Raw genomic sequence first — 19,486 nt, 5'->3', positions numbered from 1 at the left:
AGTGCAATAAAAGATAAAGTATTACTGGAGGAGAGCATCCCCATTTTGACAGAAAGTACCTCAGATAATGTCACAAACGTTTTAATTTAGATGAGCAATACCAAAGGAAAACCTATGATAAATGTTATTAGTGGTTACAACATAAAAAATATTAAATCTTCATGAAGTTATGGTGAGGTTGTTACCATCACTGTAAATGCTGGTCTGTGGTGCAGATAAAGCAATACATCACAAAAGTTTGCCTGAACAGCATTTGCAAGTCTTATTCGCAACAATGTACAGACAATGCATAACATGGACCTCACAGTGAAGTCTAAAAGGCATGAGGTCTGATAACAGTGTCTGTCTAACCAACACTGTGTTAATGCAACATGTGAATGCTATCTTCATTTGATGTCTGTTCAAGGAACACACAGTGGTATAGATGACAAATTATACACATGTTATTCAGAGACTATGCTCATTCTATCCCTAGTGATGGAAAGGTGCATAACAGTTTATTGTGTCACTATCACATGGCTATCAGCATCTGATGCTTAAGTGGTCCTCTGAAATGCCCTTCAGTATTTTGCAAAATAAATCTTCAGTCTGTTTAATCAGAATAATATTGGAGTCCGAAACCTCATCATGACATCATGGTTATACTGTGCAACTACAGGGTGACAATTATTGAACTATATGAAAAAAAATGTATATTAGTTACGAACTACGGCATGCACACAATTTATTTAACATGTAAATGTCACTACAGCTATTCAGGTTTAGGTTGTGACATGTCCAATATACCTGCCATCATTGGCGATGATGTGGCGCAGACAAAGAATGAAATTTTGAATGACCTGCTGAAGTGTCAGATCATCAACACTGTCAATGACTTCCTGACCGGCTGTTTACAGCTCAGAAATGGTTTTAGGGTTATTGCTGTTCACCTCCCCCAGAGAATATGGCTGCCAATCAAAGACCATGCCAGTGGCCTCTGTGTACCCCAGAGCCAGACTGTGGTCCCCAAAGTGCTCTTCCAGGACATCAAACACTCTCCTGCCTCAATGGGATCGAGCTCTGTCTCGCACGAACCACATCTTGTCGGAATCAGGGGCACTTTGGATAATGAGGATGAAATTATCTTCCAGAACCCTAAAGTACTGTTCAGTAGTCACCATGCCCTCAAGGGAATATCACATGGATTATTCAGTAACTGGACGATGCACACCATACAGTCACCCGTTGAGGGTGAAGAGACTTCTCGATCGTGAAATGTGGATTCTCAGTAGCCCAAATTCACCAATTTTGCATATTGATGAACCCACCCAAATGAAAGTGGGCTTGGTCACTAAACCAAACCATACAGTGCACACTAATTTCCATTATGCCCTGCGGCCAACCATGCAGTTTGAACATCCCAACGCAAACCATTCAGAAGTTATGATGATTTTAATTCATATAGTTCAATAATTGTCGCCCTGTATATACATGCTGTTGTTAATGGAATGAGAATGCTGCTAAGGAGACTATATCTTGCAAATCATGCAGCCCATGGCATGCACAAACATTTTGTGGAATGAGAATGCTGCTAAGGAGACTATATCTTGCAAATCATGCAGCCCATGACATGCACAAACATTTTGTGTGTGTGTGTGTGTGTGTGTGTGTGTGTGTGTGTGTGTGTGTGTGTGTGTGTGTATGTGTGTCACAATCGGGAGGTTAGAGGAGAGGAGTGGAAAAGGAGAGAAAAGTGTGGGGGGAAAGGAGAATGTGGGTCCATTGGTGGAATAGAAGGCTGTGCACTGTTGGAGTGGGAGCATGGAAGGGGATATGTGGATGGACAGAGACTAGCTAAGGTTGAGGCCAGGATGGTTGTGGGAACATATATTGCAAGGAGATTTCCCACTTGTGAAATTCAGCAAACGTTGTGTTGGTACAGAGAATCTAGATGGTGCAGGCTGTGAAGCAGTCATTAAAATGAACATTGTGTTGGGCAGCATGCATGCAACTGGGTGGTCCAGCAGTCTCTTGGCCACAGTTTGTGGGTGCCCATTCCTGCAGACAGACAGCTTGCTAGTTGCCATGCTCACACAGAATGCAGCACAGCAATTGCAGCTTAGCTTTTAGATCACGTGGCATGTCTCACAAGTAGCCTTGCCTTTAATGGGATAGGTGATGGTTGTGACCAGACAGGAGTAGGTGGTGGTGGCAGAATGTATGGGACAGGTCTTGCATCAAGGTCTATTAAAGTGGTATGAGCCAGGAGGTAAGGGGATGGGAGCAAGGGTTGTGTAGGGATGGATGAGGATGTTGTGTACATTCAGTGGGTAGTGAATACCACTGTGGGAGGGGTGGGAAGGAAAGTGGGTAGGACATTCCGTATTTCAGGGCATGGCAAGAAGTAGTTGAAACCCTGGCGGAGAATGTGATTCAATTGCTCCACCACTGGGTGATACTGATTCATGGGGGGGAATACTCCTTTGTGGCTGGAAAGTGAGACTCTGGGTAGTGGTTGTTGTTGTTGTTGTTGTTGTTGTTGTGGCTGGTGACTGGAGATTTAAGGGACGGGAGACCTGTTTCTGTATGAGACTGGGAGAGTGGTCTCAGTCTGTGAAGGCATCAGTGAGGCTCTGGGTCTCCAAATATAATAATGGTATATTATATATAACTCTGGAAGCAATAGTACAGATAATTTAAGAAATATTGAAATAAAACATGGAGAAGATGTCAAGAGAAAATGAACACGTAAAACCCAGCAGAGCTTAGATAAAATGAACCAGAAGAATGAAGAAGCATTAAAAAAAAAGGAAATGCAAGAAAGTATATGGAAAATATTCCCGTAGAACTTGATATTAGCCAAAGGTAATGAAGAAACCAACAAATGCTTGAAGAAGCTATCCCAAGAGAATAAAGAGAACATAGAGACAATATTACAGGAAAATAATGAACATTTGAAGAAAGAGTAAAAGAAATTTAATAAAGAAATAGAGAGAGACTTCCATGAAAGAGGCAGTAAACTGCAGCAGAACATAGACCAACTCTCCAAAGATATGGGCAAGATGGGAGAAGAGATAGCAGGAAAGACCGAGGAAGACATAGGGAGGTTCAAACTGAATTAGAGGGGAAGACCCAAAAAGTAGAAGCACATCATAACCAAGAGTCAAAAAAGTAAAATAGATGCAACAACATGTAATATGGCCGATGATGGGCTAGAAAGGAGAAAAAAGGATCTAGCAGTAACTTTAAAACGAGCAATAAAAGAGCAGTGGCAAGAGGACAATCAGAAAGTTGCAGACAATATTCAGCAGTTGCAGGATGACATACACCATTTGGAGAATAAAACTGAAGAGGTCGATAGGAAGATTAGCAATACAACATTAACTGTGATGGCAGGAAATGTTGTTATATTAGTGAACAAGATAACAGGTATACTCAAACTAACATATGGCAGAAGTATAAACCAAAATGGAGCATTGCATCCGATGATATTTACTGTGCGGTTAAGAGGGTTTTTCCCAGTGTACTTTAGAGAAGCAGACAGAATTCAGTTTGCAACAGACAGAATGGATGGCGAAGCTTTCACTTTTTTTTTTTTTTTTTTTTTTTTTTTTTTTTTTTTTTTTTTTTGGGGGGGGGGGGGGGGGGTCAACAGGAAAGAAGAAGCCAGTAATTATGACCAATTCAAGGGAGAATTCATGCACAAGTACTGGTCCAAAAGTTATCAATGTGCAAATCTCTTAAGATTTACTACATTGCAAATCACATGGAGGGGTATCTTCAGAGAATTAGCAATGGAGAAATAATTACCAAAGTAATCAATTCAATAGTCCACCAAATGGTAGAGGAAGGAACAGAACACTGATATAGGAGCCATGGTAATGGCCATCAATTTTAAAATGATCACAACAGAGAAGATGATTCAAGAAATTGTGGGAGGATAGAAGACAGACAAATGGATAATAAGATACGAACTGACGAAGTAGGGAACACAGGAAACTAAATGGTGCTCCAGTTGAGATCCAGTCAGGAGTGAGATCTGCCAGGACCAACATTAACCTTATCAAAAACGATGATGGTGGTGATCTGAGAAGAGACCTAAAGGAAGAAAATGAGTGGATTTTCAAAGAACCCTTATTAACTATGGTTAAAATCGAGATGTACTGTTTGAATGCTGTTGTTTTTGTAGACACACAAAATGAAGCAGGTGCTGTATCCCAGAGACTATATGAACAAATACTGAGTGTGGAGTTCTGCTTACAGAGTTTTCCAGTTAACGGTGTGAGAGCTGTAAATGTTGTAGATGTTAAGTGCAAACCCATTAAACAGCAAGTGTTGATTACCAAGCACAGGGGGAAACTATGAAGCAACATTTTTTAGTACTGCTAGATTTGAACATGTCAGTTATTTTGGGCATAGATTGGCTGAACAAAGTGCAAACAGTAGTGAGTTTTGATGAAGGTACTGTTGAGGTAAAAGGGAGAAATGGAGAGAATAAAAGGTTAACTTTTATAGAAGAGGACAAAGTAGAGGAAGTATTTGAACAGGTGAGCTAATGTTATGTACACCAAGATGAAGAGCTGGAGGAGGAAGGTGGGCACATATTTTATCAAGGATTAGTGTGAGAGGATGAACTTGGGGAGGATACGATAAGCAAGAAACTGGAAGGAATGATGCACTTGGATTAGGAAGTTTGAAGGAAACTGGTTACAGTATTGTACAAACATCATAAAGTCTTCTCTCAGTAGCCAGGTTATGTGAGAGGGGTAGAATGCAGACTGATAATAAAGAACCATACCCCAGTCAATATTAAACAATATTCTATCCCCCAGGCAAATAGGAAGGCAGTAAAAGAAGGGATACAGATGATGACCTTGGAGCTATATGAAGAGCCAACAGATAGTATAATAGTCCTCTATTTGTGGGGGATAAAAAAGGATTGGAAAGTGAGTATAGTGTTGGATGCATGCACAGTGGTCAGCATCAGTGAACCAGAGAAAGACAGACCTGAGGCAATAGAAGTATTGATCCAGAAATATTGAGGAGCAAATACACTCAGTAGCATTGACTTGACTCCGAATATTGGCGTACACTGTATCTTTTGCCACAGAATCTTGTCAGTAGACAACTTTTATGTATTTACACTGACAGGAGTTACCATTTCAGAGTTTTGCCATTCAGCCTTAATGCGTCCATCTCCAAACTGAATTTATCAGAGACTGCATCAAATGGCTGCTGTGTCAGAGCACAAGAGCATGTGAACACCCTAACTTTCAACAACTTGCAGATTTACTGGTTATTTTTCTCCGAATGTTGCTAAACGTAACGTAGATGTGGTAATCTGAAATATACGGCCCTTAAATTACTGCTCCTCTAAACGCCACAAAACTTGGTAACAGGGCCATGAGCAAATCGTCAGTTGTGCATGTTTTAAGGAGTTTCTGCACATGCGCAGCTGGCATGACGTAACTGCCTTACGTGTCAAATACATACGGATTTGATTAACAATGTGCACAGTTCATGGCATGTACAGCTATGCTTTACCTCTCAACTACAACTTTAAGTCTGTGCCACTAGGTGGTAGCACACTGTGTCAAATAATATTCTTCATTTATTTGGCAGTTGGCATAAATTCTGTTAGATGGTAACACACTCCTCGGATGTCAATTCAATCACTATACAGTAAAACTACATTGGACATCATTGTTATGTTATTACTATTATTAATATTAATGGTAGTGGCTGCAGTTGTATAAATGTGTTCATAATCATAGCTATTATACAGCAGTTGCTGTTTCATGCATTGAAATTTATCTGAATCAAAAAGTTTATGAACATCCAAAATGTATACTCACGAGCCGCCATCGGTAAGGACTTACTCAAGAGAGTCATTGTCTATGTGGGTGATGTACTACTTGCCAGCAAGTCATGGGATGAAAATTTGGAAAATTACATGCTGTACTTGACACATTTGAGGAAACAGGAGTGACGGCTAATTTGGATGGCTTTGAATTTGGTAAATCACAGATAAATTTCCTTAGACAAAATTTCAGAGGAAGGTACTTACCCAGATCAAAGGAAGTTGGAGGTTATTAGGCAATTCCCCATTCCCAACAGTAAGAAGCAATTGAGAGCAGTTTTTGGAGTCTGAGTTCTACAGAAAATTCATCAGGGATCCTATACTCAATGTCCTAAAATTAAGAAAGCTAAGAAAGGCAAAGATGAGAGAGCACATGAATAGAGTTGTCATGAGGAATTTCAAAAGATTAAGAAAACCTTTCATAATGTGGAGATATTGTACCACCCAGATTTTACTAAAAACTTCCATATGGGTGCAGATAGCTCACATTACAGATTGGCTATATGTCTGTATCACATAGAGAAAGATGGGGGTACCAAAGTGATAAAACCTACAGACGTTGGTAGCAGAAGTTTAAATGCATGCGAAAGAACATATTTTGTTACCAAACGGGACACTTCAGCAACTGTATGGGGTATCAAACGATTCCATTATTATTTGGCAGTAAGACAAGTAAAGGTGGTTACTGGCCACAAAGCTGTCGCATTTTTAACCACCAGCAAACTGAGGTATAGTAAATTAACTACATAGGCCCATGCCCAGTAAGATTACAACTTTGAAGAGACATACAAACCTGGCAAAACCGACAACACTCAATGTATTATCAAGACTACCAATTGAGTCAAGGGCAATAGCAGTCAACAGACCACAAGCTGAAGAGATTAGGATCAACCCAGCGAAAGAAGTGCAACAGGCAGAATTCATAAGGAAGTTCTTATAGAATGTGCATAGGGAGCAAAATGAAGATGATAATCTTAAGATGGTTAAGCAAAAACATAGGTGAGCTGGTGAAAAAAGATTCATACTTATTGGTGTATCAACAATTGGATATTACACAAGAGAAATGATGAAAGTAAGGAAAGTTGGAAACTGTGTGCGCCAGAGCATGTTGTGGATAACATCTCTGACGTGGATCTGTTGTATAATTTTAGAACATGTTGTTTGCTCGTGTATCATGGATTCCGGAAACAGCGATCATGTGAGACCCAACTTACTTTATTTGTTCATCAGACCCAGAAAACATCAGATACAGGCTCCCAGGTAGATGCCATTTTCCTTGACTTCCGGAAGGCATTCGATACGGTTCCGCACTGTCGCCTGATAAACAAAGTAAGAACCTACGGAATATCAGACCAGCTGTGTGGTTGGATTGAAGAGTTTTTAGCAAACAGAACCCTGCATGTTGTTCTCAATGGAGAGACGTCTACAGACGTTAAAGTAACCTCTGGCGTGCCACAGGGGAGTGTTATGGGACCATTGCTTTTCACAATATATATAAATGAATAGTAGATAGTGTCGGAAGTTCCATGCGGCTTTTTGCGGATGATGCTGTAGTATACAGAGAAGTTGCAGCATTCGAAAATTGCTACGAAATGCAGGAAGATCTGCAGCGGATAGGCACTTGGTGCAGGGAGTGGCAACTGACCCTTACATAGACAAATGTAATGTATTGCGAATACATAGAAAGAAGGATCCTTTATTATATGATTATATGATAGTGGAACAAACACTGGTAGCAGTTACTTCTGTAAAATATCTGGGAGTATGCATACGGAACGATTTGAAGTGGAATGATCATATAAAATTTATTGTTGGCATGGCGGGTGCCAGGTTGAGATTCATTGGGAGAGTCCTTAGAAAATGTAGTCCATCAACAAAGGAGGTGGCTTACAAAACACTCATTCGACCTATACTTGAGTATTGCTCATCAGTGTGGGATCTGTACCAGGTTGGGTTGACAGAGAAGATAGAGAAGAACGGCGCGTATCGTCACAGGGTTAATTGGTAAGCGTGATAGCGTTACGGAGATGTTTAGCAAACTCAAGTGGCAGACTCTGCAAGAGAGGCGCTCTGCATCATGGTGTACCTTGCTGTCTAGGTTTCAAGAGGGTGTGTTTCTGGATGAGGTATCGAATATATTGCTTCCCCCTACTTATACCTCCCGAGGAGGTCACGAATGTAAAATTAGAGAGATTCGAGCATGCATGGAGGCTTTCCAGCAGTCGTTCTTCCTGCGAACCATATGCGACTGGAACAGGAAAGGGAGGTAATGACAGTGGCACGTAAAGAGCCCTCTGCCACACACCATGTGGTGGCTTGCAGAGTACAAATGTAGATGTAGATAAATTAATCTCATCTATGCATTGTATGTCTAATGTCCAGTACGCACCAAAAATATGTCTTGAGAAGTTGAAATTAAATTGTGCTTTCAATAATGTGGGGAGGCACATAAACAAGGTATTAAGTACTTGTGACACCTGCCAAAAGACTAAGACGATCACAGTCCAATAGGAAGGTTATATGAATCCAATCATATCGGTGTTGATTAAAGACATCTGTTTGGACCTAAGTCTGCAGCATGGGGGAACTACACACAAATCTTAGTTGCCAAAAAACAGGTTTCCAAATCTGTAAAATTTTACCCTTTGAAGAAAGCCACCAGCTAAGCTATCATTAATAAGTTTGAAAGGGACTGTTTCAGTAATGTATGTACACCTAAGTGGATCCTGAGAGGTAATAAATAACATTTTTGGTCCAGAGAATGGAGAGAAATGCTTGATAGACATCAGACAGAACAGGCCGCCATCTCTAGATATAGACCAGCCTCCAACCTAGCAGAATGGATGATGATGGAGCTGAATAGTCTACGTGAAACATACCGTCATGGGAAACATGGTTCATGGAAGGAATATTTGGAAGAATTTGAACGTGTCAGGAACCATCCATCACACAATTCTATTGGATATGTGCCATGTGAGATCCTGCTTAAGCACAAACTTGATGCTATTTTTAGTGATTTATTGGATGGACTGTGACAGAAGCCTGAACAACAGGGGACTGACATACTAGGACATGCACTGACACCATGAAATACTGCATTGATAATGTCTAGGCACTAGCCGAAATCTAAATTTGCCTAATAAAACCTGAAGGAAATGGACGACTGATTGTTGTGCTCTCTCATTTGAAAAATTATTGGAATACTTGACAGGGAGTCATACAACATGGAAGAATAAATTAGAACTAATGGAAGTGAGTATGAGGGAGAAGGAAAGGAAGACACTAGACAGACAGGGTAAGCAATTTCAGCCAATAGCATATTGAGGGGGGCACCTGGTGCTAGTAAAAGTGCATGCCAAATCGAAGTAAATAAAATACAGAGATACAGAAGTTCAATGGTGTTTATAAGGGACTATATAGGATCCTAAGAAACAACCATCAAAACACTGTGGAACTAGAATATGTGCAAAGAGAGCCCACAGCAAAGAACATGTTCAAAACATAAAAAGTAACTATCCCCAGGAAGATAAGTGTAACCCAGATAAGTAAGGTCAGACTAGACATGGGGAACAAGCAGCTCCTTTGCAGGTATACCAGGTGGTGACTGGTATACTCCCAGCTGGGTTTCCTGTTTCAAGTCTCACTCCTCTTCCATCTTCCCTAACCCTGATTTAAGAAAACTGTAAAAATTATGAAATAGATTACGTACTCAGTGTCCAAATATTTCATTTATAGAGACTTAATTAAAAACTGTAATACATTCATCATATTATTATAAAATAAATGTTAAGGTAGTAGCTGAGATGTCAAAGAATACATAATTCGTGTAAATGTTTAAAATCAGACTATAAAAACAATAATGCCAGAAAGAATAGAGGCAAATGCCAGGTCTGAAGTTTTGTTTCATGAGTCAAGAATCATGAAAGAGCAAAGGAACTGTAATGAATTGGAATAAGGTAACTGCTGGTGATTGTGATAAACAGTAAAAACATGTAAAATGGCACAGAGGTGAGGCACTAGTTCTTTATGTGAATCATATGAAGTGCAGAGATGATTTACCTAATTAGAATAATAAGGTATGGAGGAGTTAAGGTGCATGGAGGAGTTTTTATGTGTTTTTTTGAGGTGAATAAGGAAGATTAACATATGTCGTACAAGTATACATTTGAAGTAAAGATGATATTCGATCTGAGAGAGATATGTGTAGTGCTGTTTTATGTGAGCTGAAATGTACATGGAATATGAAGTATTTTAAGAGCTAATGGTTGAACACTGTCATTTATTTTCACATAAGTTGTCCTATTTATATTTGTATGTATTTATATTGGAAGTGATAATGAAAAAGGTATGGCGGTGGTAAATAGAGGGTTACTCATGAAGGGCAAAGGAATAATGATTTGATGATCTAATTAGTTGTTCAGATTGGGAATTCATGCTTTTGTATTGTGTTTCAAAAGGCACAATTCAAAGAATAATGTGTACTGACGTTTCAAATATTGACATATATGTCAATGCGATAAAAAGTATGTACTATCTTATTTGCAGTATTAACAACAACTGTTTGAAATACAGCAACATACTCTATGGTAATATAAATACCTATTTCTTCTGAAACTTACTTATGAACAAACACATTAATTAGAGAGTTATATCTGAGTGCTTTAATAGGAAGTAGAGCACTGTCAGTTATGTAATTTGTTGTACTGAAATTATGCTTTGCCTAATATGTTTCATGTTAGTACTTTGTTAGAGATGTGAGTAGAATAATCATTAATTTGACGTAATTTCTCTACACCTTTCATGTGTCGTGCCAAAGGTAAGGTAGAATAATAGCGATAGCATGGGCAGCAAAAGCTCTGCTAAAAGGATGGCACACCACAAGGGTAGCTGAAATACTGTAATAACAGTTTTTTTCTGCTGTGTTATGAAAAAGGGTAACCAGCAACAGTTGTGTGTTTGATGGCCCACACAAACTGCTGACAGGACATTTCTTTGTCATTTACTGTAAGACAAATTTGTTAAGAATTTACTATTTTTTCTGATATTCGTTAAAATTTTTGTATAATATTTCTTGTAGAGGTAATTCACTGCGGCAACCAAAACTGTGGTCGTGTATGTGTGTGTGTGTGTGTGTGTGTGTGTGTGTGTGTGTGTGTGTGTGTGTGTGTGCGTGTGTGTGTGTGTGTTGTTCAACTCTGATGAAGGCCTTTTTGGCCAAAAGCTTACTTGTTTGACAGACTTTTTGTTGCACCTATCAGCAATACAGCATCTCCGCTATATGCTAAGTAGCAATTATCCTTTCCATAATATTGTCATTATTCCATCCTGGATTTTCCATTGTTAAATTTAATGTTCTTTATCCTTTTTTGTAATCTTTAACAACTTTTCCTATGGCTACAAAGAAGTCTTTTAGGGCAAGGATGTAAAGGGTCCACGAACCCTTACTCAGTGATAAACACATTTTTGCTTCACACAGGACGATGGTAGGCAGAATAGACTACCAAGCTCCGCTAGCGCTAAATGAATGAAGTGACAGTCAGTTGAGTCTAGGAGTCCATCAAGTCTGGTACGAACCTTGTGCTACACGATGTGTCTTACCAGCTGAGTGGGTCCTTACTGGTGTGAACTGATCGTCAGAAAAACATACCAATTCATGACAACTGTCATTTCTGACAAATGTTTTTGAAATGTTTACAGTGTGCTGAATACTCATGTTCGCAACAACTGTACCGGCCACACACTGGATTGCAATGAGGATTGTGTGTGCTGACTGGTGTTACAGTGCGTGATGTAATACTAATAATACTGACCTGTGATGAGATTAGCTGTTATTAGAAGTGTGAGACAAAAGTAGTGTCTTCCTAACACTGTGTCTAAATAGAATATATCATTAATACAGTGTAAAATACCTTGGCATTGGTTTTTGCAAAAGCCCTTTACCATTGTATCTAATATTGTTGAGCAGCCGCATACTGATTAGAAATGACTCCTGAAACCTCTAAGTGCAATTAGCATTTATCTATTAGGTCACAGTCACATCAAAATTAAAGTTTGGCTGCTATTTCAGGCAATACAAATCGATGTAATATTAATTGAGGAGTGTTTCATCTTTCAGCCCCACAAAGCACAAATATGTTCGCATGGCAAAATTTTTGGTGAAAAAGGCGGAATGAGGGTTAGGGCAGCTAATTCCCCACTTTTCTGTCACAGTCTTTTAAAGAGCTACATATTTGCCTTTTTGTGCTCCAGCAGGAGCACTTTTCTGTTGGTTCCCTTTTTTTCCCTGCTTGTATAAAATGAGTTCTGTAGCTCAGTAAAGTTATGACAGTTTATTTATGTGCTTTGACACATTTATATATTTTAACATATAGGAACAACAAATAAATGTGCATAATGTAATGTTAACACAAAATAATCTCCCTAGCAATCCAAGTTCACTTTAACCTACTGTACATAAAACTGCACAACATTTTTAGGTTATGCCTATGGTATAATAGAAAAAGGTTGTGTTTCATTTGCAAGTACAAAGAACTCCTAAGAGAAATAAGATGTTTACACTGCCAGATGGCATCATCATATAATTAACAAGTAAAGACAGCCTGTAGAGGTGTGAAGTGCCCATTATACAGAGAGAGCGCATCAAAGCTTTATTGGTGAAAAAATACTGACCAAAAACATAGTTTGGTGACCTCAGAACCCTTGTGATGCATTCACTACATCAGTTAAAATCAAATTTATGCCTCAGATTGGATATTACATGCAGAAGTGTGGTAATTTTAAACCTCTGGGTCTCTGTAACAGATACCAATGTCAAAAAAAGTTTCAGGGTTTACCCGAGATCATCATCTTAAGAACATGCGGTAAAATATTTGATGATTTACCATGGATATGGTACTTTCTGTATAAAAAAATCATTTTTTGGGGGGGATTGCCTCCAGGACTGCCCATAAACAAATGGTGCTTTTTTCAGACACCTATGGTCCACCCTACATCATACCTGATGTAAAATAACCAACTGCTTTGTTCAATTTCTCTGGGCTGGAGGAAGTGTGTATTGTTTAATTTTCACTCTGTACTGTAGGATAGCTACAGTTCAAATGCACCCTTGCACCCTTACCCAAATCCACCAATCAGGATTTTTTGTACATTGTTCATTGTAATCCCTCCTACCATTGTACAAAATTTGTGACTTCACAAATTATTTCCGACATTCAATCTTCTCTGAGCTTCATTCACCGGTACATTATGTCACTGGCTTAATTGTGTACTTCCAAATTGTTAAATTGACAATTGTGTAAATTTTATGTCACAATTTTGTGAATTTTAACAGCATAAAAATAACAAAATGACTAAGCTTCTCACTATGAAACTACTGTGCTTTGCAGGGTTATGTTCAGACTGAACTGAAGGCCAATTTGACAGTGTTCATCTCTACTTCTCCTTTACCACTGGAGCACACCGTAGCATCCAGTATGTTTGTGGCTGTTTATGAGAATTATTTGTGTGTCAGAGATATGGTTTGTTGTTATATTTACATCTTTGATGAAATTGATTTACATCGTATGTAAAATTTAGGATCATCTTTTGTTCTGAATTATCTATTAATGGTAAGAATTCATTTTAGGTTTTTTGCCAAATCTGTGCAGATTTCTATTTCTTCTAAGACGTTTGTGTAGCTTCCTCTTGTAGATGCATAGTAAACATGGAGCAGTGGTTGTTGCTTTTGTTTATATATTCTTTGTATCTTGTAGTAAATTTTCAGACTGTTAGACCAATACAGAAACTGTCACAGCCACTGCACTTAATTTTACATATTCCTGATAATTATATTTTTGAGCTTTGTCTGTTCTGTATATTATGTTCATTCCCAATTTATTCTCTGTGAGAAAGCTAATTTTAACATTAATAATAAGAAATGTGTTACTTATTTTTTGAGAAATATTTCCCATATGTGGCAGGTTAACAAATATTTCTTTCTTCTTTCTAGATTTGTTAATGTTATTTCATCTTTTTGTTTGCAAATTTGTCCATCATTTTCTTTCTGTATATTTTTTGACTATATTAAGTTTATAGCCATGATTTGCAGCTACAGTTCTAATTGTATGCAATTCCGTCTTCATGTTTTTGTTAGTACAGACTGACACAGTCAATCATGGCATGAAAATACACTGTTTTATGTGCTAATGGGTGATTTAATGAGTTATGTATTATACAGTTGCCTGTTATTGGTTTACAAAACATGTCAAATTTATGGACACTTATGATTACTTGTCCGTTTCATATTAAATGGTACATTCCATGCTATTATTCGTTTTATTCATCTGTTGATTAAATTAATTAATTCTGTTATTATTTCCATTAAAGACAATGAGATCATCATCAACACAGCATCAGTAATAAGTGACTTTATCAGCCCACTGGGTTTGTCCTCTGAAAGAATTTATTTCCTAGGTGACCTAGGAAAATGCTTGTCGGGATTCCTGCAAGGCAGCTTCTCATGGCCAACCCATTGCTGTGCTTGTGTATCTCTCCCTGAAAAGTGAAGTAACTCTATGATAGCACTATTTCTAGGAGACCGATCAGTTCATCTATTTCTGGTTGGCTAATCTTACCAAATTTTGGTTGGTTATTTCTTATGATGTTTATGTTTTCAGTAATTGTCACATTTGTGAGCAGATTAATAACATCTAATGAAATGAATTTTGCATTTACTAGTATTTATGTCTCTCTAAGCTGATAAATGAGGTCCAGATTTAGGCCGACAATGGCTTGATTGTAGCTAGGTTTCTCCTGAGAATGAATTGTTCCTTGAAACTGGTAACTGTATATAAAATAGTACATCTGGTGGATTATTATTACAACAGTATGCATTTCATAAATGAAAATGTCTTGACCATTATGTTAAATACAGTGGAACAAAGTATCAGCAATTAGTTTATCAAAATTATTTTATATTTTAGTTGGTGTGGCACAGTAAAACTTCAGAAAAGTAACACCCAATAAATAACTATGCAAAAGTTTATAACAAAATCCTTATCTCTAATTTAATATCCTACAGAATATAATAAGTTGACAATAACAGACAAATCTAAAATTCATTCTTGAGAATACCAAGGTTGCAGTACCATTTTAATCAATGTCATTAAGGAAAAAAAAAAGAAAAATAAAGCAAAAAATATTTCTATACCCAGTTTAAATATTTGAGCACGCCCCCTTCGCTTCGACATCAGTAAAAAAGTAAACTAAACTCCTCTACAACTTATAGATGCCTCATCTATTTTACTTACTCTTTGTGCAGGCTGGTACAGACGAGAGATGGCAATGAAGGAGTTCTAAGTTTACGAGCTGCCTTCCGTTGTTTCCAAAGCAGCGACACATCATCGGACACACGTCTCTCATCTCTACTGCTACTGCCAATATTTCTCATGTCTGGTTCTGATGAGGACTTTGGAGATAATTTGTTTAAATGAAATCCATAAATATCTGACAGCGAAGACCGACGCCGTTTTCTCTGGTGCATAAGTTGGAACTGAAGCTCTGTAATGCCACTAAGTACAATCGGTTCTGAGCTCTCTGCGTCTAATGTTGGTACCAATTTTCTTTTGAGTGGTCTCTTTGGGACAGCTTCTGGAAGTAAAAATAAGAAATAATGTGTGAAGTTTATCACCAAAAAGTAAAAAAAAAAATTTGTCTTGCAGGACTGACTGTAAAACATTCCTGGCACAGTCTGCTAATTTGACTTTGGCAATCATTATTTGTAATGGCATAGCTATTAGCTTAACATTTCAGTATTCTGGAAAAATCAGAAATACTCATTGATACAGTGCAGATAACATTGTGAAGCTCTTGGTTTCATGGTTCATATTCTGCTGCAAAAGATAATGGAGAATATTGGTAAGCACCAGGATATAACTTGCAACAGAATAAAAGCCATTTGGAAATATATTAAATCAATACTCCTGGATTTTTTGAGACAGAGGCCTGCAAGCCTGGACTGCTACATTGTGACACTCAGTTGAAGGAAGAAAATATTCATGGTTAAGTCTTATTTGTGGGGTCACACTTTTACATTAAAACACCAAGGATAAAATTTCTTATAAAATCATCACTGACTTTGGAATCAAAATGGTAGTTTTTCCCCATTCAAGTGCAACAGCACAGCCAGCGACATTTGCAACAATGTTGGATTGTCACGAAGACAATGAATGAAACATCAGGATTGCTAACTATGAAAACTAACATATTCTAGAAATGCAGTTACTCAATATTTATAGTTCCAGGATCATCTTTTTAGATTCATGCAATACTAAAGTAATTTATCAACAATGTATGAAAACATAGACTGCTGCTTACTGTAAAGAAGTTGCAGAAACACACAATTAAAAAACACTCACATAGCTTTCGGCCACAGCCTTTGTCAGTAAACACACACACACACACACACACACACACACACACACACACACACACACGACTGCCAACTCTAGCATCTCGGTTTGGAAAGCAACATCACGTGGGATGCAAGCAGCAATCTGGAGGGGTGTGGGGAATGGGACATGATAGTAATGTACAGATGGAGTGAGTGAGTGAGTGAGTGAGTGAGTGAGAGTGTGTGTGTGTGTGTGTGTGTGTGTGTGTGTGATTATATATATGGTTATAATAGAAGGAAACATTCCACGTAGGAAAAATATATCTAAAAACAAAGATGATGTGACTTACCAAATGAAAGTGCTGGCAGGTCGACAGGCACACAAACGAACACAAACATACACACAAAATCAAGCTTTCGCAACAAACTGTTGCCTCGTCAGGAAAGAGGGAAGGAGAGGGAAAGACGAAAGGATGTGGGTTTTAAGGGAGAGGGTAAGGAGTCATTCCAGTCCCGGAAGCGGAAAGACTTACCTTAGGGTGAAAAAAGGACGGGTATACACTCGCACAGACACACACATATCCATCCACACATATACAGACACAAGCAGACATATATACACTGCAGATCTCACTAATGCCTTCACAGACAGGCACTATCCCCCAGACATAGTCTGCAAACAGATCTCCTGTGTGATTCCCCCTCATAACCCCAATCCTCCCACCACCCCCAAAAACCAGCCACAAAGGAGTATTCCCTTCATCACTCAGTACTACGCTGGACTGGAACAACTGAACTACATCCTTTGCCAGGGCTATCATTACCTTTCATCATGACCTGAAATGAGGTACATCCTGCCTGAGATACTTCCCACTCCTCCTGAGGCTGTGTTCTGTCACCCACCCAAACTCCACAATATCCTAATCCATCCCTATGCCACACCCAATCCCAACTCCTTGCCACAAAAGTCATATCCATATGGATGACCCCAGGTGCAAAATCTGCCCAATCCACCCACCCAGCAATTTCTACCCCAGTCCTGTCACAAGTTTATCATATCCCATCAGGGGCTTGGCTACCTTTGAAAGCAGCCACTGATTTACCAGCTCTGCTGGAATCATTGCACAGCTTTTTATATTGGTGTGACTACCAACCAGCTGTCCAACAGGATGAATGACCACCGCCAAACGGTGGCCAAGAGCAAAGTATACCACCCTGTGGCACAACATGCAGCTGAACATAACACTTGATTGCAATGGTTGCTTCACTACCTGAGCCATTTAGATTCTTCACTCCACCACCAGCTTTTCTGAACCACGCAGATGGGAGTTACCCTTACACCACATTCTCTGCCCCCATAATTTTCCTGACCTCAATGTACGGTAACATACTGTCCCCACACCCTCCACCCAACAGTTTCCAACCAACCCCTCTGCCCTATCATCTCCTCCCGATTCTCATCTCCCACCCTGTTTACTTGGAGCCCTTTCTCTGTTAACGCACCCACTCATCTTTCCCTGCATCCACTTTTCTTTCCCCACTCCTCTCCTTTTTTTGTTCCTTTTTCCCCACCTCCCTGCCCCACAACTTCCTTATACTGTGCCTGCTGGGAGTCTAGACCCTGCACACTTCATCAGACAGTGTTCATCTCTCTCTCTCCACCCGTATACTACTATCCCTTTCCCTTCGCCTTCTCCATCCCCTCCAGATTGTTGCTTGCATTTCACATGATGTTGCATTCCGGACTGAGATGCTGGAGTTTGCAGTCACGCCTTTTTTTTTTTTATGTGTGTGTGTGTGTGTGTGTGTGTGTGTGTGTGTGTGTGTGTGTGTGTGTGTGTGTGTGTGTGTGTGTGTATGTGTGTATGTATGTGTGTGTGTGTTTTTAATCGTGCCTGTCTGCAACCTGACGTGTCTTCTTTACAGCAAATGGCAATCTAATTTTCCCTACATTGCTAATATTCCTGCCTGGAGTTTCCATTGTTTAAAATTACTTTAATTGTAGCACAAGGAGTACTATACCTTTCACAATGTCTTTAATGCAGGTTAGCATCACAGTAAGAAATAAAATATCATAATTAACAAATACAGAAGCATCCTTGATTATTAAGCTAAAACACACACACATCAAAAAAAGTTTTGCATCACCCCAGGTCCCAGAACTCCTGAAGATAGACGTTGACTGTGGATACTGTATCACAGACACAGTACCTTTGACTGTTCAGAAATGTCACTAAACCTACCCAAAGATGTAAACAACCATGCATGAGCACCGCCTATAAAACAGAGGGGATCAACAGCCAATCAGTTCCAGTCATTTCACCAGGAAGGTGGTACACAGCTAGTGTTGTCTGTAGTTCAACCATGCCTATACAGTCAATACCACAGTTCGATCACGTCTGCATTGTTAGTTTGTGCCAGGAAGGGCTCTCAACAACGGAAGTGTCCAGGCGTCTCGGAGTGAACCAAAGCGATGTTGTTCAGACATGGAGGAGATAAAGAGAGACAGGAACTGTCAATGACACGCCTTTCTCAGGCAGCCCAAGGGCTACTACTGCAGTGGATGACTGCTACCTGTGGATTATGGCTCAGAGGAACTCTGACAGCAACGCCACCATGTTGAATAATGTTTTTTGTGCAGCCTCAGGATGTCGTGTTACAACTCAAACTGTGCACAACAGGTTGCATGATGCGCAACTTCACTCCCTATGTCCACGGCGACATCCATCTTTGCAACCATGACACCATGCAGCATGGTACAGATGGGTGCAACAACATGCCAAATGGACCACTCAGGATTGGCATCACGTTCTCTTCACAGATGAGTGTCACATATGCCTTCAACCAGACTATCATCGGATATGCGTTTGGAGGCAACCCAATCAGGCTGAACACCTTAGTGAGTGCAGCAAGGTGGAGGTTCCCTGCTGTTTTGGGGTGGCATTATGTGGGGCCAAGGTATGCCACTGGTCATCATGGATGGCGCCATAATGGCTGTACAATACGTGAATGCCATCCTCCGACCAATAGTGCAACTGTATCGGCAGCATATCGGTGGCGCATTCGTCTTCATGGATGACAATTCGCACCCCCATCATGCACATCTTGTGAATGACTTCCTTCATGATGACGACATCGCTTGACTAGAGTGGCCAGCATGTTCTCCAGACATGAACTCTATAAAACATGCTTGGGATTGATTGAAAAGGGCTATTTATGGACAAGGTGACTCACCAACCACTCTGAGGGATCCACACCGAATCGCCATTGAGGAGTGT

At 39.4% G+C, this 19,486-nt stretch overlaps 1 protein-coding gene across 3 annotated transcripts in view; it reads right to left on the bottom strand.

The window, feature by feature from the left end:
* Nucleotides 1-19,486, bottom strand: part of LOC126188902 (microcephalin) — a 278,114-nt gene that overhangs the window by 66,333 nt on the left and 192,295 nt on the right. For 2 of the 3 annotated variants that reach the window (XM_049930587.1, XM_049930589.1), the window contains exon 5: nucleotides 15,127-15,466. In XM_049930587.1, the coding sequence (XP_049786544.1) occupies nucleotides 15,127-15,466 (340 nt within the window). Of the gene's footprint in view, nucleotides 1-14,019; nucleotides 14,372-15,126; nucleotides 15,467-19,486 lie in introns of those variants that run through there. The other variant, XM_049930588.1, reaches the window with a different exon arrangement.

This window comes from Schistocerca cancellata, chromosome 5 (assembly GCF_023864275.1).
Source record: "Schistocerca cancellata isolate TAMUIC-IGC-003103 chromosome 5, iqSchCanc2.1, whole genome shotgun sequence".
NCBI classification, from domain to species: domain Eukaryota; kingdom Metazoa; phylum Arthropoda; class Insecta; order Orthoptera; family Acrididae; genus Schistocerca; species Schistocerca cancellata.
This window is presented reverse-complemented; position numbering and strand designations above follow the sequence as displayed.